This window comes from Crocodylus porosus, unplaced genomic scaffold, assembly GCF_001723895.1.
Source record: "Crocodylus porosus isolate Cpor-Errol unplaced genomic scaffold, CroPor_comp1, whole genome shotgun sequence".
In the NCBI taxonomy this organism is placed as follows: Eukaryota; Metazoa; Chordata; order Crocodylia; family Crocodylidae; genus Crocodylus; species Crocodylus porosus.
Genome location: NW_017728942.1, coordinates 5664182 through 5689103, shown reverse-complemented (window position 1 = coordinate 5689103; position 24922 = coordinate 5664182). Strand labels below are relative to the sequence as shown.

Sequence of the window (24922 nt, the reverse complement as noted above, 5' to 3'; positions counted from 1 at the left end):
TAGCTAGACCATCCGTCTCTTGAAGTCTTCCAGTCAAGCCTGTATGACTTTCTGGAAGATATGACGATGCTGCTTTGAGCAGGGGTTGGACTAGATGACTTCCTGAGGTAAATTCCAACCCTAATTTTCTATGGTTTAGCCAAACACAAGTTATATTTTTGTCAAATACACAAGTTTGGATGCACAACTGGGTAGCTGGGAAATTGTAATGAGATGAGATATATAGCAAGTCAAACTGAAAGATCTATTATCCCTTCTGTTCTTAAACTCTTATACTTTTTAATATAGGGGTTTTTGTATTAAATAAAATAATATTCAGAATCCATGAGCTCTCCTCAAACTTTAAATAATGCATTAAAGGCTGCTGCTTATAGTCAGTTAGGGGGACAATTGTATTTAAATGTTGAGTTCAAGATTTAAAAATATGGCACAATATGTTGCATTTTGTATTAAGATCTTAGTCCTGCAAGCATACAGGCACTTTAATTTATCGGCACACACAGAAATATGATTTCACTAAGACTTCTTCTCCTGTTAGGAAAGTTAAGCACATGCTAAGTGCTTGAAGGAGCAGGATCTTAGTAACTATCTGTATCATTTTTAATCTGTAGAATGGGGTGAATGCAACAGTTTGGCAAATGTCTAAGACTTTCAGACAAGGTTCTTTGGGTAGATGTGGTATCTTGTATTGTAGACAACCTGTAGTTTGGCATTGGCAAGTTAAAGTTAAGTCTCCCATACTAGAGATCTCCTGTACTAGAGAGATTTTTTCCTTTTTTGTTGAATTAAACATCAGAAAAGGTGCAATAAGAGGAAAATGCTGCTAACTGAACCATTTTATTCTCAACAGAATGGGCCCAACTTGAAAAATGAAGATCCAAAGTTAGTTATTAAAACCCGCAAAGTTCAGAGATATTCATGACCAGGGTTTTGATTAAAGGTCAACAACAAGGGGTCAACTTTTGCGTGGCCTTTGCACGCAAAGATGTGTTTCCCTCTTACTATGTCTGCCCTGTTTTCCTGAACGCTGGAACGCTCTCTACAATCTCTCCCAAATAAAACAGAGAGGAGACAGATGCGTGGTCCCTGCCATGCACCATGCAGGTCAGCTGAACTATATCTTTTATTTTTTCCTTTTCCTTTTATGCAGCTGTTTTCCCCTGCAGTTCTCCAAGAAGCTGCAGACACTTGAAGTTTAACATCAAGATGTGCATTGCTATAGACACAAGGCAATTTATCTTTTAAAGGAGGCTGATGTACTTTAGTTACAAATCTGGTTTGGATTTCTGACTACTGAGGCCAGTTTTGACATAAAGAATGGCACTTTTTGAAGATTCTGCTCTTCTGTCAGTTCCCCATAATGAAGAAATTTCCAGTAGTTGATATCTCCATGTTAACATTATAGGGATTTCTATTCAGATGCAAATTTTATCTTGGGCTATATTGTAGGTTCCTATGTCTACCCCAGTAGAACCCTTTTTACTACCTGTTAAAGAGATTTTAACTCAGGTTCTGTTTTAGTCATGCTTTTTACTTTACACTCTAGCACGTCATTAGCATACAATGGTACCCTCCCATCTTTGCCTTTGCTTCTCTTTCCTGAAGAGTACATCCCCATCAATACCTGTGGTCCAACCATGATTGTTTTTCCATTTGTTATTCTTTATATACATCTCTTCTGAAATCATTTAGACTGTCTATCTTAATTTGACCTTTTATTACTAATCAGTTTTGTTTTATTCATCATTCAGCTGTATCTGATGGGAGTTTTGTAATATTTTGGCAAAGAAAAGATAACAGTACTGAACAGCACTGCATGATTTTAGTATAAAAATAAGTGAAATAATCTTGTGCAAAAACCCCACTATTGATAGTTTGCGAATTGAGTATTTTCACCAATCTATACTTTCAACAGTTCCTCATAATTCAGTGAAAGACATTATTGCACTGGACTTAGGTTTCAGTTAAATCTGATTGTGAACGGTACTTTCATCAGATTCTCCTTCAGGTCTCCTGCAGTTGTCCTTTTATCAGTTGTCAAGGAAACACTAGGTTTCTCCCCCTTCCACGTTAATGTCTAGATTTTGTTTCCATGGCTACAAGGAAACCTTAGTATTTAACAATAACAGTAATAGGTTTATCATGACGTTGCTTTAATTTATCATTATAAATAAGCGCCCAGATTTTCAAAAGCAGCCACTGAAACAGCATCTGCAGTCTGGAGGTACAATTGATTGGGCACACAAACCCCCATATTTGCACGTGCAAAGAAAGTTATTAGCTCTCCAGCTACACTGCTTTTGGCCATGTGCCAGGCTCTGTACATAGTATGCTAACTAAAGTCACTAAATAGTAACAGGAACAGACTCTTTGTTTCTACTTTTAACTGTAAGTGTTAAACAATGCATGGAAAATCAGAGGAATAATTTTATTGGTCCTTGTTCTGTCATTGCTTACTCCTTAAATTAGCACACTGAGGTAGGTGTGACAAAGACCTTTAATTGGAGGTTTATTGATTATGTCTGTGTTGCATGAATACATATTTATAACTAAATACCTTCAGTCCTTTAGCACTGAGACATATCTGGGATGGATTTTCTAAGAATAGATCTTTTTTGGTTTTCCAAATTTTTAAGACATTACAGCCCCTTCGAAAATCTAACACAAGATGAGCCATTTTCAGACTTGTTACTCTAACTACACTGTAACCTCTCCAACAACCTAAGAGATGTTGTAGAGTTGTTCATTTTTTCCTACTTTCTTTTCCTCTGCTTATATTCCCTATTTCTTTCATCTGCTTTCCCATTTCTTCCTTTGATATGCCCTCTAGAAATCCCTACATACTCCCTGGATACATGCACCCTAGCTTGAGAAACTTTTTCCCATATGAATAAGATTGAGATTTTTAAAGCCAGATATAGCCACCCCTGTCTGGGTGTGCAGTGGGGAAGATACAAGGAATCCCCCCAGAAGGTCCACAAGTGGGAACGTGCACTTTGCAATGCCTCAAAGGCTTTTGAGACGTTGCAAAATGCACGTGTCACACATGAATTGGTTCACCATATTTATAGCATGGTGGCAAAATCAGATACCGGGAATTCCTGATATCTAAAAAAACAAGGCAAAAAAAATAAAGTGGTACAGCACATGTGGAAGCAGTGTGCACTGGCCAAAACCAGAACCTGGGTGACCAGAGCCATGCTCTGGCTGCCAGCCGGCTTCTGTGCACCTGGATTACCACTGCTGGAGCCCTGAGAGGCTCTCAGGATCCCAGCTAAGGCTGCTGGGGCCAGCCCAAGTGGTGTCTCCAGCCTCCCCTACCCCACCTGGGGCAATCTGCCATGTATCAGAGCATGTGTGCCGGGGTGTTCCCTGGAGAGAGTTGTCCCCAGGGAAACCCATGTTCCTGCAAGAGATGGGAACTATTAAACCTGACACCCTAAAGTGGTTGTGCCATGGCCCACTCATTTTCAGACACTGCAACTGCCTCTTAGTAGGTGAAGACCTGCCTAGAGAAACATTCTGCATGCCTGATTGCTGTCTACCAGGCTACCACCAGGAAGAGCTCTTGTCCAGCCACACCATCCCATCTGCATCGCAGCTGTGCCTAATTTGCACACACCTGAGCCTTTTATATTGTGTGGGTCAGATACTGTGTTTAGGAAAAAATTATGAAAGAATATGCAGGTGGCACAATTCTACAAAAAGCCTCTGCCATCTTGCTCAACAGTCAGATCTTCACTATGTTGTGCTGGTTAAGTGAAAGGCATTCTGCTGTGACTGTGATCTCTTTGGGGCATTTCAGTGGTTGAGGAACCATTGTGTTACAGAGACACACAGCTGCAGACACTGAGCATGACTGTGAGGCAGTATTATTTTAACAGACATTTTTAATTGTCTTCTGTTGTTCACTGGCCTTATGGTAATGGCAGCGCAGTTGAAGAATGTTATACTGCAAATAAAAACAGTGCAAATGTAAAACAATTCTACCCAGATAACAATTAACTTCACTTTGAAAAGAAAACTAATTAGGGTTAAAAACATTATTACTATGCAAAGTAGTGAGAATAATGTCATGAGATGAGTCATTCCTGCAACTGTTCAAGTGTAGTTTCTTTAGCTGTCTCTGTTGTCCAGAAAGCAGCAAACAGAAATCTTTCCTTGGAAGAAAAATGGAGTTGAAGTCTTAAAAGAGTGCATGCACCCTACCTAAAGTACTTACTTTTGTTTTAAGTTTAGCAGTCACCTGAGTTGCATAATGAAACAAAACCTCCAAGTTCTTCCCTGTGTCCAAGCTAAATTTCCCTTGTTACAATTTACAGGTAAGTGCGTTACTTCTTGTCCTGTCCCTGCAGCCCCAGAATAGTCTATCTCTATCCTCTTTATTCCCCCCTTCAGGAATCTGAAACCCCCCTCAATCTTTTTCTCCAAACTAAGTCATTGCAAACTAAGTAATCTGGTCCCCTGCCATGGGCTTGATCTTACAGGTCCCCTCCTGTCCTTTTATTTATGATTCTATAGTCTTTTTTTCTAGCCTTTTCTCTTATATCATGTTTCCTAAGCCTCTTATTATTTTTGTTACTGCACTCTTTCAAATTTTGTCCACATCTTTGTTGAAATGTGGTGCCCAAAACACGGGACCATACCCCAGGTAAGACCACACCAGTGCTGAGCAGTGGAAGAATCACTTCCACTTGCAAGTGACATTCCTGTTAGTACAGCCTGGTATGCTACTGGTGGGGGGAGGGTTCAACAAGAGCATACTGTTGATTAATATTCAACTTGAAGCCCCCAGGGTCCTTTTTTGCAGTACTGCAGCCCAATTAGTCAGTGATTCTCAACCAGAGTGCTGTTTGTCTTTATTCTCTTCTTTTCACTTTATCAGGGTTATTCTGAATCCTAATCCTGTTCTCCACAGTGTCCGCAACTCAGTCCAGCCTGGTATCATGTGCAGGTTTGCTAATTGTGAGCTCAGTCCCTTCTGCCATGTCATTAGTCAAAGGAGCTTCTTAATCTTCTCACCTGTCTTGCTTGTGAAAATCTTTTGAGTGAATGGGGCTGTAGGTTGTAGCCATGTTGATCTAAGGACATAGGCTGACAAGGTTCTTTGGGAAGAGCACACACCAACTGCAGGTGTTTACTCATGCTGACAAAGGGTATTAATACCTGAAAACATGCTAAGAATTTTTCCAACTATCTGATTGGTCTAATAAAAGATATCAGATTTACCCAAACAACCTTGTCTGCCTTTGAGTGAATGGAGCACTTTGCAGGACTGTGTCACTACGTCTGCTACATCAACTCTGGGAGTCTGCAATGGAAACTTGAAAGTCAGGCATTCAACTCTACGAACACCTTAATCTATTGATTAGCTTTCAGTCTTACTGCAAAAATCTACCTAGTTAGAGGTTTCCACAATACCTCAAACAGCTTTCTGTCATCCCAATAGCACTTCTTAAGTCAGTATAAAATTAACAAGCTGGTATCCAGCTGCTTTGTGTGTTTTTACAATGATTAAAGCATAAAATAACAGAAAACAAAGCACATTACAGAAAACTCAGATGAGTAAAGTTATTAAAAATCAGTAAACACCAACTCAATTTAAAATTTTGATCATGTCCCAGAACTACCATTCCACCTCTTCTCCAACCCACAGTTCTGTTTTTCTTACATTCCCCTTATCAGAGATAAAATTACCCTTTTAAACTGAATCAGAAGCATAGGGAGATGCCTCTCTGCTAGACTATCAGATTTGAGATAAACAAAAAACTCAAGCTGGCATCTTATTAATTTAAAACAGAGGGGGTGACTGGCAGGGCATTAGCATTTTGCTGCCTCTACTGGTGTGAAATTGCTTGACTTTCAGGGCACTCTAGTCCTTTTCCCCACACATTTGAAAATGGAAAGGAATTGTAAAGTTGAGGAAATGTTCATAGGGAAAGGGTATTTACATTACCAGTGATGGGTTTTCTGAAACAGTATTGTTGTACCAAGAATACATTGTGGAATGATGTTAAGAGTGTTTAGGGCATATGCATCAAACTCCTTTCACTGCACTGCTATAAATCAAAGTAATGTGGGAAGATTGAGCTTTATTTATTGAAATTCTTCTTCAAAAGATGACTAAGTTATGTAACTTAACAGCTAAATCTCACAATTAATTGAAATACTTAATGTCTGGGCAGATGCCATGACAAACGTTGCCACAGCAACACATAACTACTGTAAAGTCCACAATGACACAGGAGACTGTTTCTATGGTGATAGGATGTCAGCCTCAAGGACTCACACAAACCCAGTATGAAAAATGGGAACTAATCTCTAGGTTGAGAAGTTTCTTCCTTGTACTTCGTCACCTTCCGCATCCCTTCTCTCACACTGAATTGTAAACTCTCTGGGGCAGGGGCTATCTTTTTATTCTGGGTTTGTGCCGCAATTTGCTGCTTCCTGGCCCATGACTGGAGCAACCATATAAATATTGTCACCTCAATATAAATAACAAATGGGACAGTCAGTTTAGAGAACTGAAAAACGAGCTACAATTTGTTCTACCAGTGTAAATCCATGGATTTACTGATGTCAATGAGATCTCACTGTAATTTTATATCAGTATACCTCCACTTACTGCAGCAGAGTTATAGCCATGGTATGACTGTTATTTTAATTTAAAGTTATAGAAGGTAACGGAAGTTTATAAAACATAGTTGAGAGCTGAAACAGTAAGAGAAAGGGTGAACGAGTAGGAGACAAGGAAGTGAGGCAGTCTAGGAGAGGATTGCAGGTAAGAGCTGCTGGGTTCTCCGTCAGGACAGAGAAGAGCAGAAAGCTCCTGGCGCACAGGGAGCAGCACAGACAGACCTACAGTAAGCTCAGCACACAACCAGGAATAGGCCCCAGGCAGCCTCATCATCAAACACAGAACTGAATTTCAAACATACTTTACTGTACACATGCTCAAGCATCAGGATTTAGAGCAATTTAAACTGATTATCTCATTTGCTTTACAAAATGCTTGCAGGGGACTTGTTTTTTCTCAAAAACAAAGCTAAGGATTTGCAAATGCAGATCTACCAGGAAATTATGCAAGCCTGCAACGTGTTAACTTTCAATAATGAAGTGTAAAGCAGGATGGCCTGTTTTCCCCCCGTGACAGCTCACACGCACGCTTTCATTAGACACCCAGGTGATTCGAGGAGCTTTGCAAGACCCTGTTTCTGATTCCCTTTCATTTCTCTGACCCTTAATTGTCCGTTGGGAAACAAACAGCTCTTCTTGAATTTTAGGAAACTTTTCTACAGAGCAGAAGTCTTTTATCCTCGTTGCATGCAGTAACTCTAAGTCCCCCCACGAAGCAGTGAAACACGTCAGGGTTGCAGTTGCGCTGGTACCAGCTATGAGATCCTCTCCGCTCAGCTGCTTGCATTCGGTGTCGAAGCGAAGCATGAAAACTCAGGCATAAATGTCTCTACACAAGACCTACGCCCAGGAGCCAGCCAAGCGGTTGCGTCCTGTTGACACTAATGGCACCTTAAGCAGTAATTACCACATTGGTACAAGCATTTCAACCCTCCTACGACGTCCAGTCGAGAACAGTCAAAGGGTTCAACATGCAGGGTTATTTTTCGGGCCAGCATATGCTTATTTTTTAACCACTAAAGGCATGGAGGGTTATAATCGATGCAGCACATCCCAGTTGCTCTTAGGGTTTGCTGCCGGCACTTTCTGAGGATGCCTGGCCTCGAAATCAGCGTTACTCACCCAGTTTTCTCGCTCGCTGGTGGGTTGTGGCGAGCAATATAAAGGAAATAGGAATGATGTCCATGTTTTTTAGCAAACAGGGTCATTTGGAGCTTCCGGCAGTGTTTCGCCTTTAAGGCCTGTCAAGGCTGGGTGTCGGGGGGGGGGCCGCTCCCAGCCTCTCCCGCAGAGACCCGGCGGGAAGGAGCAGCTCCGGTGCTGGTCATGTGGGGTCACGGGGAAGGCGCATGCGCAGAGCGCCCCCATGTGCGGCTCGCGCGAGGCCCACGGCCATGGCGGGACGGCTGCGGCTCCGTGGCGAGCGGCCTGTGACCGTGCTGCACCTGTGCTGCTTCGTGTGGGCGCTTTTTTCACTCTGCCAAAACGTCGGGCTGCCGCACTCCCCGCGCCGCGACAGCGACACCACGTACGGCGGCCGCTGGAAGTACCTCACCTTCCTCAACCAGGTGCGGCCGGCGGGGCGACGCGACCGTTATTGTGGGTGGGGCGACTTACTGGGGGCGGGGCTGTGACCCGGGGCAGGGGGACCGTTATTGGGGGCGGGACAACCATTATGGGGGGCGGGGCTGTGACCCGGGGCAGGGGGACTGTTACTGGGGGTGGGGCTGTGACCCGGGGCAGGGGGACTGTTACTGGGGGTGGGGCCGTGACCCAGGACCCAGCTGGCAGGAGGTGGAGGTGGGGGTCGACGTTGCTGTTGACTGCTCCAGGCCAGGGCTGCCCAGTGTTCCCTAGCGGTGGGAGAGGAGTGGGCTGTGACGCGCGTGTCCCGCAGATCCTGCAGACGGTGCTGTTTGGGCTGTGTACGCTCATCGATGGAGTGCACATGTTCCTGCCAACTCGGCAGAGAAGCATCTCCTGGCTGCTGCCCCTGAAGGACTTCATCTTCTCCGTGCTGGTCTTTCCCATTGGCCTGGTAGGTAGTTGCTCGGCCCAGTTGGGGCGCACTCCAGTAACTTGGGGAAGGACCGGCCGGTGGAAGTGACCCAGGTGAAGGCCATGATGCCTGTGGCACTGCTTTGCTGGGTCGGACCCCAGGAGAGGGGTCTGGCCAGCCCCACCACAAGTGCTGCTGCCCCTTTCCTGTTTGGGCTTTGCAGAAAGCAGCTGGTAACTGCCAGTTGTCCCTGAGCTTCTTGGGGTCTTTGGTACGTTAGACAGTATGTCGGGCCTTGATGTATTTGAGGGGTGAGATCCAGACAGGAGCCTCAGGTGGAAGTTTGCATCTAAACTTAAAGATCCAGGAAACCGCTGCCCATTTTGCCTCATCTGAGTTCTTGTTATGAAAGTTCCCTCAGAGATGTGGGTTTTCTGGAAAATTTTGAATTGGAAAAGTTTCTGGAAAATTTCCCAATGCCTTAAATAGAGCGTGATTTGATTTAGCGTGTTTATTTGACTTATATTTAGTAAACATAGCTAAAAAAGTACACCATGTTAATTTTATGTCCCAATAGCCACAAGTATTTGAACTGAAATATTTGATTAGGAAAAAAATTAAATACAGCACACTTTATGTGGTTTAAATGTTATATTCAAACAAATTCAAAGCTTTATGCGGAAATAAATTATTTTTATTGGAGTACTTTTAAAAATGTAACGACAATACACGATAGCATGTACTTCCCTTACATTGTTTGTTTACATTTAAGAAAAAAAATGAAAGCACTGAAAACTGTTGACACACTAATTTAGCATACCCAGAGAACTGTGCATGATATGCCATGCTTTGGTTTTGTTTTGACCTGCACAGCCAATTAGGTGAATTCATAACTTGATTTTTGGTTTGGATTATTATGTGAGTGTATTTATCCTCCTGTTTACAAATCAATAAAACATATATACTCTCTCACACACTTCCTAGGGATAATCACCTGAGAAACATCAATTACAACTTTGAAACTGCCAAGCTTGCCTAATGTTGAATGGGCATCCATTCATCGTTACTAATAAATTTTATGAAACAATGAATTTTTAGAAATAGAAAATTTCCCACGGAAAAATTAAGCACCGGAAAATTTTCCGCCCCATGTCTCTGACTGCCCTGGATATCGAAACTTAGGCTTCTGTGCATATGCTGAAGCACCTTGGTCATCAAACAATCCCGACACGAGCTGGAGGAGCATCTCAACTCTGCGTAAGCCTCCAGAGACGTGATCCAGTCGTCAAGGCACGGACAAGCAGGGTGACGGTGGCCGCTTGGATTAAAACCGATAGTGTTGCTGGTGCTATCCACCTTGTATATCCACCTTGCAGACACATTCTCCAAGGTGGGTAGGGGCTGGGGATCTAGGCCCTTCCCAGCATGCAGGGGTTTAAACCCGTGGCTGTGGTTTCCTAGGAGATGCTTTAATGCCCTACAGACTGTGGGGTGGGCACCTGCCTCTTGAAGCTCGGCCAGCGTGAGGCTAAGAGTGCAGGAGCCATTGGGCCACAAAGAGGGCAAACAAGGGAGTGCAACTCTGTTACCTCACTGTTAGGGTAGCTGGATATACATGGGAAAGCACCTGGGATCTAGTTCCTGTTCCCTGGATTGTTTCATTTTGTATCTGATAGCGGCAAAATAATGCCCATGCAATGGGTTTTTACTTAACTGAATTTCCTTTGTCCACAAGGCCTGCTATTTTCTTGCATCTTGTAAAAAATGAAGATTTGGAGAAATCCCTACATTTTAGAAAATATAGTTTACAAAGAGCTTATATATTTAATGAAGCTTGGGATAACATGGTGCTGTAGCTCCTGTACTTGTCTTATCTACCAGTCTTTGGACTTATGTTTTAAACTGTTATTTAATTGCACTGTATTTTTATATCCCAAACAGACCCTTCTGTGCTCTGTGTTCACACCAGCAAGTAACTTAATTTTTCTTTATTGTTTCACGTTCTGTCTTTCACTCTCATAAATGCTAATCAGAACACAGCCCAAATCCTGCACTCAATTACACCATGCACAAAATTCCCGTTGACCTTAGTGGGAGCCAGCTTGATGAAGATTTGAAGATTATTCACTAGTTCTTCAGTGAAATGATGGTGTCCTCTGAATTTGATTTTTAAAAAGTATAGTTCTAATGCCCACTTCTTCTTTTTAAAATAGTCGACCTCCAAATAGACCATTTTGAAAAATACAAAACATCGGGTGCTAATAATTATCTATGTCAGTAGTTTTCCATGTTCATCTGACCCTGTCTGTAGGTTGACCCCACATTTTCAGGTTTAGTTTTAAGAAGAATAATGCTTTTTCTCTGAACACAAATAATATCTACAGATAAAGTTCTTGAACTGCTGTTACCCTTACAGACTCCCACAGAAGAATCAAGTAGCCAAGAAAAGGACCCAAATGGCTTAATGTAGTAAAAGTACTAAAATAAAAACTGCATTGAAAAAAATTGTTAGTATTTTTTTGCATGCACAAATACATTCTGAATGCAGAAGTCAAGATCGCAGAGGCCTGATTAGAGGTTGGCTGGCTCCGCATAAAAGTTAAATGTGGCTTTTATGCCTTTCTCAGAGGGGAAAGGGTAGCTATAAAGTCAGAACAATACAGTAATCTTGATTTACATGCAGTTGTTTTTTCAGTTTGTAGCCATAACATTTTGGACCCTCTATGCATATGACAGAGAACTTGTATACCCAAAAGAGTTGGATGAGGTTAATCCATCTTGGCTTAATCATACCATGGTAAGTATATTAATTATTTTCTCTTAGGATCATTGGATTTATCCTTAGGTATATATGTATAGTACTGTTGTGCTTAAACGTGAAAAAGTAACTTGGTAAGTTAGTGGATAAATATTTTCTTTTATGTTGTGGTATTCAGGACTGTATTACTTGTAGACGCAAGGATCGTGAGAAAGCTACTGGCCATGTGAATATTCTGTAACTATCATCGCTATAATTTATGGAGATTCATGAATGTAATAGTGGAAAAAGTTATGGAGACAAGGCTTTTTGTGCCTTAGTTCCATATCTGAATGCTGTCTTGTTCACTGAATATTGTCCATCTTGTGCCACGGACCTTAGCGAGTGTGGATCCAGTTACTGTTACCCAGAATCAACAGTGGGCATCTTAACTTTGCTGAAAAAATCCATTTGCTTTTTATTTCATCTTTATGTTGCCTTTGATTTCTGGAGAGTTAGTTGGCTACACCTTTTACAAAGTGGAGTATATTGATGAAGGGTGGAATATGTCACAAATAAGTATTTCAAAGTCTTCTCTAACTAGTGAAGTATTGTTTGCTCTTTTCAAGTTTTCACCAACTGTGTATCTGTGCTGTCTCACACTCGCATAATTTTATAGGACATCTGTTGTTTTGATTTGCTATTTCTAGATCAAACTGTTGTATTTGGATTTAATTTTCAGCATACCACAATATTGCCACTACTACTTATAGAACTGGTTAGCTGTCCACATAAGTATCCGCATAAATTGAAGGGAATAATAGGACTCAGCATCTTTGGTTCTTCATACCTCACTTGGTAGGTAGTCATTATTTTTCAGAAATATAGTTTAAATTCCAAAATAATTCCTTATTCTTTTTGCTCTGTTACTTCTTCAACCCTTTATATTAGCTCTATTGTTTTTTAAAAAGCTCAAAGAAAAAAATGAGTCTGTTACCCTCTATATGACTTGTTACATTTACTGCGCCTTTTTTAACTCTGAACTCTTATTCTGAGTCTTTGTATTGCAATATAATATAGAAATAGACAGAGATAAAAACACTTGCTGCCTTTGTATTTCTTCAGTTACAAGTGGGTTCTGCTGCCCGCACCTTTGATTTATGTCCACCCTCAGCTCCAAACGCCTGCTTGATTCTTGAGAGGGAGCTGCTGCAGGGCACTCTTTTGGCACACCTTGTACTGACTCTTATTATTTGGCCTTTTGAAGAGTGCTCTAGCTGCTCACTTCCACATCAGAGACAGTTTTGAACTATTCAGTTTATCCATTGTTTAATTGCCTTTTTTTAGCAAAACATCTAAATCAGGGGCAGGCAATTATTTTGAGCAGAGGGCCGCTTACCAAGTTTTGTCAAGCCATCGAGGGCCGCATGACAGGCAGCCAGGGGCAGATTAATGTTAATTTTCTAAACTTTTTAGGGGCCCTGTGGGCCAGATGGAATGTCCTGGCAGGCTGCATTTTGCTCACCCCAATCTAAATACGTTGTTTATTTGGTGTGGTAGGAATCATTCAGAGGATATTTCACAAAATTAAGGTTGCAGCGTCTGAATATATAAAATGAAATGTTTCTTGAAATGTGTGTTTTTTCAGTGTAAAGTCACAGAACGATAAACAGTATGCAGGAGAGAGTGGTTGAGTTCAGTGGGACAGTGAAAGATGGCAGACTAGTGAAAAGATTACAGTGCAGGAAAGCCAATAAAATTTTAAAAGCCTATTTATTAGTTACAAGGGATGAATATATTAAGATGGCATCTGGGTCTTTTGTTTTGAGTACATTTGATTTTAAAATTGTACAGATTTCCCTCGAATTTGTGTAAGCCGTGGGCAAAAAGTTCTTTAAAATTTACTCTAAATTTCCCATAGTCCATTTCATGAACAGTAAACTAAAATAATAGTTTGTCACTAATTTTTCACGTGGTAATGGCATGCGCTATAGACAAACCAGTGATCTTAAGGGATTTTTTTTCCATTTTATTTAGAAGTTCAGGTCCATTTGAAAATAGAGGCACACACCTGAACTGTATCTAGTCAAAATGTCACAAGTTTGGAAAATGACTAATCAGGGATCTTCAATCCAAATATTTATGCCCTCCAGCATGAACTTTCAGAATAGCCTGTGTTGCCCAGAAGCCTAGGTAAATTGATAGACCTTGTGGATTTGCTCTGAATATTAACAGTTGAATTGCTTTGGTTTAAAGAACTGCATTCTAAAGGTGAGGTCCCCTGAAAAAATGTCCTGCTACCAGCTCCCTTTCCTTAAGGAGCCCTCTACTCAAACTTCTGCACTAAATATGGTAATAAAGCCAGAGAAGTGGCCTCTTAAAGACATAGATCCCAAACCAGTTCAGATATTAAAGCTCATAGTCAACACTACTCTAATTTTCTCTGGAAAGCAAGAGGCAGCTCATTCTGATCCGAGGGTACTATATCCTTGTTGGCTGCAACATTCTGCTTTTGCTTCAGTTTCTAGTTGCTTAAGGATGTAGCTCTAGGTGAGATGCACTGCAGTAGTCTAATATTTAAACAACAGATATTAGAGTAGGAAATCAGTCAAAAGATATCATTGGAATACTTAGACTGAAGATAGAAAAATGTCTTCTCAGGGACTGCTGCAGTGTAATTACAGCATTTGATAATACACCTTAACATAACACTCCATATATTTATTTCATATGTTATTGCCTGAATTTTTGCAACATGAAAAAGCTGAGAACTAAACAATAACTATAATGCCATATTCAGCAGGATTCATTACTTTCTATCAGAGTATTCTTTCTACAGTAATGTCCTGCATAGAGGCCTAGAAGCTCTCCTGCATTTCCTTGCCAGTACTGCTTCCACTGCTCCGTACCTGACAGAACAGGGAAGGTCAATTCCCAAACCTCCGTTTGAATAACACGGGGATATACAGAAGGAAGGACTTTTCTGTGTAGACGCTTTGTAGCATTCTCCTGCTTGTGGGACTTTCAGTTCTTTTTGGCATCATGGCTGTGATGGAAATAAGGACTCACTCGGGGATGATGTACGGAGAGTGCAGCGCTAAAAACTGGAAAAATTCATTGTTTGACTCAGTAGCAACGTTTAATTAACTTCACCAGTAAGACCCTTTGGCAGCTTGGTGAATGAGCCTTTTGTGATACTATGTTGTTTTATAAGGCCTGTAAATTGCAGTATTTTGAAGTGTTGGGGGGGGTATTTTTACATCTAAGAAAATAGACAAACACTTGTAACATTTCTGTAACTGTTTATTTTTAAACTCATTTGGTCTTACTGTAGGTGGGTAATCAGTTCTCAGCCATGCAGTTTATAAAAACAATGCATTTGTTATCCCTTTTGCTACCCAGCATTCACATTGCACTAACAGCTTGAGTTTCTCCCTCCTGTTGCCTAGGCTCCCTGCATTAGTGTATAAACAAATGCTTCAGTTGCTTCTCGTTTACCACACCCGTGTCTCCTAGTTCAGAGGTTCCCAATCCCTGGGCTGCAGCCCGATACCAGGCCATGAAAGGTTGGCTGCTGATCTGCAGCAAGCCAGTCACTTCCAGTCTGCCAGACTGCTGTCTAAAAAGGTTGGGAACCACTGTCCTAGTTGCATCAGACACAGTCCTTTGTCCAAGTCTGCCTACCAAACTCTGTCCCCGCAAATTTAGTACTTTGTTGCTCCTTGCTGTCTATCTGTCCTACCCTCTGCCAGTCCTTCATGTATTCCCAGTTACCTGATTTCTGTATAGCTGTATATTAAAACTGGGGGGGAAAGGCTATGTCACACTTTTCAACTTTCTTTTTCTATTTTTAGCTTAAATCTATTGTTTTCATTTATCAGCCTGGATCGTGGAGGTGGGATGTAGGAGGAGACCATGTGTTGAGAAGAGTCCTCTTAACTTGAATGCCTCCAAATGAGTGAACATCCAGAATGTTCCAGTCATTCGTCCATGGACTGTTTTGATATTCATTATCCTGTCATACATTTGCCTTCTTTCTCTGAGAAAGAAAGACATCTGTCTTCTTTCTTCCACTGAAGATCACCTGAACTTCCATTACTTCAAGCATGCCCTAGTTTGATGTAATCATCCATGATCTGCTCCAGCAGGAATTTGGTGGCATCAAAATCAATGGGTTTTTCTGTATTACCATCAGAATGCTTTTCAGACCAATCCATATCTCATATCCAGTTCTCTGGATTTACTCTCTTCATAGGACTTGGTTGTTTTTTTCTTTATTAATGGTTTCCCTAACAGGAGTCCCCAGGTCACAGAGCTACTTTTCTTGGCATTTTCTTTCAGTTCTCTCTACAGATCAGCCTTCCTTCTCTCTCATCTTCTGCTGAATTGTTCTTATTACTCCTCACACTCTGATGTCCTTTGTTCTTTCCTCTCTTCTTACAACACTAGATGATTTTTCTTGTTCACCCATCTTTTGTTTGTCCTCTGCATTCTCAAATATGGCAAATCTAGTATTTGGCTCTTCCTCCCACACTAGTTGGATTCTTCCTCTAGCTTTTCCTCAGTCACAGTCTTGTCTCTAGAAATCTGCTCTCCAGTCAACCAGAGTACCTCGATGTCTGCAGACTGATAGCCATGTAGTATCTCTTCCCCTGCATAATGTCTCTATTCCTCTGGAGCTTGGATCTTCTCTTCCACATGTGTAAGTCTCATGGCAGGCAAGTGGGGCATCTGTATTAAAAAAAACAACAAAAACAAAATGGAGCATTACGTCTTCTATTAAACAGCAATGATTTCCAGTGTAGTAGTTGTTATTTCAGAACAGTACATCATTTACATTACAAGGCAGTATGCACTCTAAGTGTTGATACATGTGAAAAGAAAACCACAAGCAAACATACTTGGTCATACTGTAAAATTCACTGTGTGGCACCTATTGTAACTGGCATGGCTCATTACTTGTCTAAACTTATTCAAGGGAAAAAGTATAAGTTACTTTATGCAGCTGCTACTCATAATACATGCTGTGATCCCTTCACTGTAGCAGAATCTATAATGACCTATTTAAACAGGCTCCATCTTTTAACATTAGCAGTAAATTCATGCAGTTGGTGCCACTGTAGCATTTAGAGGGTTCAGTTGGTCACCTGTGAGAGAACATGGCAATTGCTGTCACCGTTTTCAGGAACTTGTTCTAGGTAAACTTCTGAAAATGTAAGAGATTCAGTTGGCATTGCAGGAGACAGGGAAAAGTCAAAACTTTGGCACCAGCCACACAGTTCTGGGTAATGTCATATGAATGCTTCCATTAATTTTACCCATCAATGTTTCATGCAAACATAGCTTCCATCAGCATCTGATCAAGGATAATGTATTTCTGCATCCACTTTTCTCTCATTTCCAACATTGTTTGTCACTTTGCATTTTGCCTTGGTAGCCATAATCAATTATCTTTACCTGTATGTAAAAAAGATCAACGTCCTTAAAAAATTCTATAATAAACTCCCATTTTCTAAACATGTTATCTGTGGCCATTGGATAATTTGAAATAATTATTACTGTTAATAAATGATGATACAATTCTCATGAGACTTCCGTCAAAGATCTCAAAACACTCTGCAAGCACGTCCACTGCACTAACGGAGTCCTGGACCATAAATAGGACCCTTAGGTGCTACAATAATGCTAAGAATAAAAATAATCGTAACAATTACCATAACCAAAAACAAATCCAAGTTAAACTTTTTATTATCTGCAGATTTGTAATAGTTTTAGAAAAGGTTTGTTTGAAAAAAGCTGATCTGCCTAATGCTCTTCCTTTTTAAGTGCAGAATTAAACTTGAGATTTTCCACATATCTTTAGAAATAAACAAAAGTAGCTTTGTAATCATAAGAAAAATGTGTTCTGTTTATATCTAGTTATGTTTTTAATTCTGTTTTGTTTATTTTAGGATAATATGGGTAAATCACGCCTCAGGAATTTGGGTATACCCAATTTTAGAAGTGCTAAGCAGAGCTAGAAAAGCACTGCTTTTTTTCACTTGCTACTTAGAAATGGTAGGCTTCTACTTCCTTGGGGAGAAGCTAACAAAGTTGTTATGGGGTAAGTAATGCAGGTTTTTTCATGGTTACTAGTTTATAAAGGGAAGGGGCAGAATGCTGCATGCTTTCACTGCTGGTGGCGATGACATGTTTTGACCTTTTCCTCACCCTTTTAGTCAGCATAGAGCTTCTTCATCTGTATCTGTAAACATAAATCCCTTTAATGATTGAACTTGAAGCATAATAACTTTGTAAGGAAGTACTGGCTGTTGCAAGAGATTTTTCACAGGTTAGATGAAATCATGTGGGTGTCAAAAGTGTGAAATGAGTGCAGTAGCCTCAGTTTGGGTAACATGGAACCATCTGATAACTTGGCACAGACCTCCAGGACTAGAAATCTGAGACCAGTGAGTCCCAGAACCGGTACCACAAGCCAAGAGTGAAATGTCCACTCTAGTTCATTTGTTCTTCTTTTTCAGGTGAGACTCACAAACATAAGAAGTAAGCATAGAGAGATGCTGGAAAACAGAAGGTCATACGGTGCAAATTTATTTATGAATGTACTGCATTTTAATCAAGATAAAATATTTATATCATCTGACACTGTTTTTAAACGTGTTTTTTCAGCTTCAGTATTCAATGCAGTAAAAACTTGTATACAGAAAACAAGCAATCTGTAAGGAGAAGCTGGGAGGCAGGGCAACAATTTGGTACTGGGATATTAACTCTTCTAACCAACTCCCACTTCATTATATAGAAGATTGGTTTTACGTAAATATAGCCATGTATCTGTGTGTATGTACAGAAGTGTGCACATTGGGCCCCAAGTATATGGTTCTGGCTAGCCTTAGCCTTTCAGTCTGAAAAATGCTAACGTTTTCCCCATGCACCAGGTTGAAGGACTTATTTGGACAACTAGTGACATAGGACTTATGTTTAATCAAGCATTAATACCCTTATAAATAAAACCACAACACATTTCATCTAAAAACTGAAGTAACTATCCAGCTGCTTACAAAATGTGGAGTTGTCATAACACTGCACTAAGTATGCAAAGCATATTTAATCATCAGGTCCTAAGCAAAGTCTTTTTGCTTCTTGCACTTAGAAATATCATTCAAACTGTAAAGGCAAGGTTCCAAGCAAATTCCCCAAAAACAAGGCCTGGAATTGTTTCTGTTTTGTTGAACATTTTATACAATCAAGGAACGAGGTCTGCATCCCACTGAGGATGCTTAGGGCACAGTGGCTCTTTTTTTACTTTTTTCCTGTAAAAAAAAAAAAAAAAAAAAAAAAAAAGTGATGCAACTTCTAATGTTTGTTTTGATACCTAGTGGGAGTCTCTGATCTGTAGATGAAGCAAGTGTAAAGATCTCTGGCAGTAAAGATAAGGGTCTGTCAGATACTCAGCTGTCAACAGTAGTAGTAGTAGTAGTGCTGGATAAATAAATTAGCAGGTAAATTAAAAAGCTACAAGTTACCAGACTGAGGAGTTAGAAACCAAACATTTTAAAGGTGAAAGACAGTTTGAGAGGAACAAATATTGCAGTTTCTGGGTTTTCTAAAGGCACTGGGTTAACATCTGGAAAATTACAATCCATTAAAGCCGGGGTTGAAAAATGTTTTTGGGCAGAGTGTCAAAAACACCCGCAACCTCAACTTGCAAGATGTTGGCGTGACAGCCCGGGAGCAGACGGCGGGGAAGCTGCAAGGAGCTCAATCCTTGTGGCAGCGCAGCCCAGCCCCGCTTTGTAAGCCACGCTCTGGCACCCATGCTGGCAGTTGCCTACTGCTGCACTAATGCGTGACCTCCCAAAGTGGTTGAAAGGATAATTAGAAAAAGAAAACTGTAAATTAACACCTGGACTATCACAATATGGAATGGTAATAGCTATCTCATCAGTACCACTTTATTTTTTTTAGAAGTCCTGTTAATAAACAGTAAGTAAAAGAGACCTGGTCTCAGGGAGACTTTTAGTGTCTAGCTTATGGTATGTAGCCAGCTGTGCTCTTACAATCACATATATTTATGTAGCTCTTCAAGCATGCATCTTCACTAGTGACACATTTCCAACTAAGCATGATGTTGGCACACAACACTAAATAATGTGGGCATTTTTATACAAAGTGGTAGAATTATATTCAGAAGATCTGATTTTTGGAAGGGTTCAATGATTATTACCTAAACATAGACAAAATGTCTGACTTTCTGACAGGTTATACAATCAAGTGCCTAATTTCATTGTGCCATTCCTGTGATTATTCATGCCTACTGAGTGATCGCACATGCAGTACATGTGATTAGCTTCTGCCCACAATTACACAATTTCACAAGCATATTTATGGTAATAGCAAGCAGAAATTAACAATCTGGCTCCTAATTGTCATATCATGCTGCATTTTACAAAACATTGAAGTCATGAAATTTTCTATTGTCTAGAAGGTTGTTTGCTCCCAGCACAAGTGAATTGTATATATCGAGAATTTACACTAACTCAGAGAGCTAGTGGCAGCTGCTGCTCATTTAAGGCACAACATGGGAATAAAGAGGACTGTTTAGAACAGCCATAATCAAAACTCTCTGAACTATGTAAGTCAGACAAATTTCCATTATTATAGAAATCTTTCAGAGGGATGGTGCCAATGACTCATATGATATGTATGTTTTGTTGCAAATTCTGAGTCATTTTTAAATTGAAATTATGTATCATTCATGAGCAAAAAAACCATTTAAGATAGTTGTGTACCACCTACTTACAACATTCTGCTTATCTGCAAAATGCAAATGTGAGTGCACCTGTATAATATGGCATCCCATTTCACCAAGAGTGATTTTTAGATAAGTTAAAGTACACTAGACTGCTTATGAGAGAGCTAGACTTCAAAGAATACCACATGGTGTTCTGGTGGTATGGGTCAGAAGTGGCCAATGGGAGTGTATTTTGTACATCTGGAATGCTGTCATATTTGATGGGGTAAGATTTGATAGGAAAAGTTATTCTTTGCACTTGAATTCAACTTTGCAAACAAAGATACCAGCATATTTTGCTAACCTCAATGAATATGCGTACCTTGCAGAAGTACCACAGTGTTGTTTCCTTATCTGTAAGGAACATTACAATTCCCTATACTTAGCAGACCATTCTGTCAAATCTGTAATGTTTACGCATGGTTCTGCTGGAACCCATGGGGGTCTGTGGGCATACCACTTTTGCACCACCACAGAGAGATGGAGCCATTCAGAAGAGTAGTGCAGTCTTAGGCATCTCCTTAGGATGCTCAGCAGCCAGTTTCTAAGAAAGAAGAAAACGCACAATATAAGGATGTTCAGGTACCATTTGCTATTTCCTCCATCTCCAGAGGAAGCAGTAATCCCTTCAACACTTACTAGAACATCTTCCAGGATTTTATAAGTAGTCAAATTGCTCCAGACTCTGTGAGAAGGTGAAGGAGGTACTTTATAAGTCACTGAGTATTTTGTACATGTCAATGCCAAGAGAAGCTCTTCTAATTAATGCAGCCCTTCTTGAAACAGCTGAAATACCTGTCACGTAATGGCTATGTTTGTCCAACTCCAGAAGAGCAGAAAGGAATGATTCTACGGCAAGTATGTATGCACACCAGATGCAAAAGTTCCCAAAATTTTAACATGTGTTTTCCAATACTGTTTAATGGCCAAAGTCCAATTTGCACATGCAGATAATGTGCGAGGTTGTGGGGTACTAATGATTGTATACAAAACAGCACAAAGAGAAACCTTTTTCAAGGAGGATGCCTGTTAAAGGAAATCTGCATGAGGGATAGTACAGAGTTGGTGGATATGAGAGCTGCAGGCTGGTGAGACAAGGATGACGCTATTCCTGTTGTCCTAGCCCTCTGCACAGAAGCAGGTTTCACCGTAGATAAAAAACGGACAGCCTTGTATTCAGAGTAAGTTAATGCAACTAACAATAATGCGCGTAAGCTATTGACTGACTACCCTGGTTGATAAACAGATACATTAGCAAACATCAGAAAACACACATTCCAGTTCCAAATTCTCTCCCTTCCAAAAATAAGTCCCAGAAGATCACATGCTGCCTTAGAAATTAGTGATGCCCTGGGAAACTAAAGGTTGAATAGTGTCTAAAAAGGACACGGTATAATTTTAAAACAGAAATGTAGCATAATACTATTGGTATCACCTGGGGCTCTTTCCAGCACCAGCAAACAGTTACCATAAACAAGACAAGATTTTGGCTGCTGTTGTAACAGTTCGCCTCTCCAGGGAGTTAAAAGCTGCAAGGAACACAAAAAACATGATACACGAGGAGAGTCCAGGGTCAGTCGTACAACATTCTAGTCCTCACTGGAAATCAATTTCTGAATCCAGTTATCAACTGCTGAAAGAGTTACCTACCCAACTAACATTTTGCCCCACAGCTAAAAATTGTATCTACCCCTCTACTGGCAGTAAATAAAAATAACAGAGTGATGTGTTCCCTTTTCTTCTGTGCTTTCAAAAGATAAGGGGTTAAAGAAAAGCTCATAAATTGTTGCTTGCATCCCACGGCATGCTATTACTGCATTAAGGTAAGATGCTTACAGAAATGATGTTTGTTCCATGATCAGCCCTAGAGAATGCTTTACGGCCATGCCCTGACAAAAGCGCACAGCTGCAGAGCACTTTAAAAGTACCTAATCATGTGACAAATTAACCCTCATTTAATGAAGGTTTAGATGAAAGTGGAGTGCATTTATTAACTTCTGTTTGTCCCTGCAGCTGGGCTGGGCTGGGCTGATGGAGCCCAGCCCCACCCCCAGTGCTGTCAGGATGGGAGGGAGCTCAGGTCTGGGGTTTGCCCAGCCTGTGCTGGAAGGGAGGAGGGCAGGTGGAGTGGAGCACCTTATCAGGGGGGCGGGGCTTCAAACCACCTCCACCTGCCCCACCAGGGCAAACCCCAGACCTGAACTCCCTCCCCCCCATGCCCTCTCCCATCCTGCAAACAGCCCTGCAGCTAGGTGGGGGATGGGGCTAGGGAAGAGAGGCTACACACATGTAGCCTTGCTGCCCTGGATTGGCTCCAAAGTGGAGCTCAGTTTCCCTGCCCCCCCAAACAGCAAACACCTGTTGGGTCAGAGGGGGTTGCTGTTACAGAAAGCGCCATGAGTTACAGCGGGGAGCTGCACATCTGTCAGTGCAAAGACACACGAGATCTAATGTAAACCAGAGCATCTAATTACATTAGTCCTAACTATGGTATTGTCCAATTACAAAACATTTTTTCTATACTTCATTTCCATTTTGTATTTTTGCATGAAAATTAATGTTCTGGAGTAGAAATATGTAGCATCTGGCCAGCATGTCCCCAAGTCACATATTCACAATAATGCTTAGAGCCTCTCATTGCATTCCTTGTGTGCAGTTAGTCTCCACTTGCCCCCCTGTGAGGAAGTCAAATGAAAGGTTAAGCCTATAAAGATGTTACTAGATTGTTATTTTTGATACGTGCTCTTTGAAGTTGTTCTGCTGCTTTTAATCTCTTCAGGGATTCAGATCAGTTCAGTAGAAAAGAACTGCAGAAGATCAGGCTGTGTTTTGTGTGTGTGAATTTAGCATTCATTGTATATTACCAGCCTAAGAGGCTAGATTCCCAGCTATCCTGTGCCCTGTGTAATCCTCTGACTCCGTGCAAGGTAAGGCAAAGCTCCTGCTAATCAATATCATTCTGATTAAATCACATTTTACATTCGTTTTGTTCTACAGTAAAAATTCAGGGCAATTGAAAATCCACCTTAATTAATTTGGTATGATTTATGCCCACTTTGCACTCCTGTCACATAGCTATATATGGGCAAAGCAATGAAAAAAAAATCAAACACACTGATTACGTGTATATGGAAAATTTAAATGGTTGAACGTATTTTGGTTGAAATACTTCGTACATTTGGGGTGATCCAAGTTTATCTGATGCCAGGCCAATTGAAGTACCTTGCAGACAATTCATGTGAAAGATAGTAACATAGAGAAGACAAATTGTGCACATCAGAGTGCATGACAGATTAAAGCGCTAATCCTGCAGACCTTCCTTGTCCAAATAAAGATTGCTTCTAAGAATGGTGCTGTTGAAGTAGATGTTGCACGTTATGCAAGGGCATGTCTACACTGCAGTCTGGATAGGTTACCTGAACTAGCTGTGAATGAGCAAGCTGAGAACTTGCTTGGGAGAAAGCTAGTAGCAGTGAACTAACAGTCTGTATATTTATCCAGTTCCTTGATGATTACAACACAGACCTACCCTTTCACTTATTCAGGGCTCCATTACTTCAATGTGTTTTAGTTAGAGACATTAAATACAATTAAAAGATTTAAGTGTTTCCCAGTCTGCAGATCCTCTCTGCCTGTGGCTCACCCCTCCCTTTCCCCAAGTAGAAGCATAGAGTTTCTGCAGCAATACCTGTGCTTCTTGAGGCAGCTGTTGGCTGGGTGAGCCCTGGCAGGATGCTTCAGTGCAGCTGTGATGGAGCCCAGAGCCAGTGTGGAAGTACGTGCCTTCCTGCAGATGTCCCTGTACTCGGACAGGATTGTAGCCTGTTCAGTGAGGGGAGGAAGGGCAGAAATCCTACCTTTCTCCAGTTCTTCATGAGAACAGGCTCACAAAGCTTTAGCCCTGTCCTGTGGACTTTTCGTATGGGAACAAAAGGCCCTAAAACCTACACAAAGTTGTTAACAATATAACTGGCTCAAGGAGCCCTCTAAAACGGCAACTCCCTGTTTCCTGTGAAAGCTGTTGAAAGTTATGTCTGTGCAAACTCGGACATCAAAAAAAACAACCCAAAAAAAAAGCCTGCAAGATTTAATAAGCAAAACTTTCAAACAGGCCAGAATAGAACATCTTTTCTTTTCCTGACTTGATGCTATATAATTACTATAATCTGTTTTATTCTTCAGCTCCTCTAACAACTTCTGACTAAAGTGGCATTGTTTTGAAGGCTGCTGCTCTCTCACTTTCATTTAGCAATATGTTGTCCAGATATGCCTACAGAATGGATTGCCAAGGATCATAAATGCATCTCAGAACATGCATTTAAAGAAACTTTTAATGCTTCTTCTCTGAAGTGCCTGTAAATACAGTTCCTTATTCAACAGATTGGCAGCTGCTGGTTCCAGTGACACAAGCAAGTTTCTCTACATTGTACTCTTACTTGAGATCACTGCAGCCGAGAGGAAGAAATGGGATTCCTTCCACCTCGGCATTAGGATTATTGCTAAATTCCACCCAGTTATGCCCCACTGGAGACAACAATTTTGCACATCAGAAACGCCATAATGTGAAGGCAATGAGTTTGCACAGGTGTAACACTGGGGTTAATCTGACCTATAGATTCTGCAATATTGATGACCAGGGATCTGAGTTTTCCATTTGGTGCAGAAAAACATGGCAGAGTTCCAGCCTGCAAGGGGCTGCTTGGTACTGGGGAGAGCAGGGGAGAGCAGGGAACTAGGGTCACCGTGTGCATGGCAGCCA

At 41.0% G+C, this 24922-nt stretch overlaps 1 protein-coding gene and 1 long non-coding RNA gene across 2 annotated transcripts; one reads left to right on the top strand and one right to left on the bottom strand.

Moving 5' to 3' along the window:
* The first annotated feature begins 8020 nt into the window (after positions 1-8020).
* On the top strand, positions 8021-18678 carry LOC109318803 (androgen-induced gene 1 protein-like). The gene is made up of 6 exons (XM_019548204.1): positions 8021-8204; positions 8534-8674; positions 11331-11432; positions 12115-12230; positions 17324-17475; positions 17894-18678. Exons 1-6 carry the CDS (start codon positions 8031-8033, stop codon positions 17917-17919), a joined length of 711 nt encoding a protein of 236 aa, XP_019403749.1. The 5' UTR covers positions 8021-8030; the 3' UTR covers positions 17920-18678.
* Positions 14624-17413, bottom strand: LOC109318805. Its single transcript, XR_002103323.1, has 2 exons — positions 16691-17413; positions 14624-16103 (listed from the first exon to the last, which is right to left on the bottom strand). It is a non-coding gene; the product is annotated as an uncharacterized LOC109318805 (long non-coding RNA).
* Positions 18679-24922: the final 6244 nt, after the last annotated feature.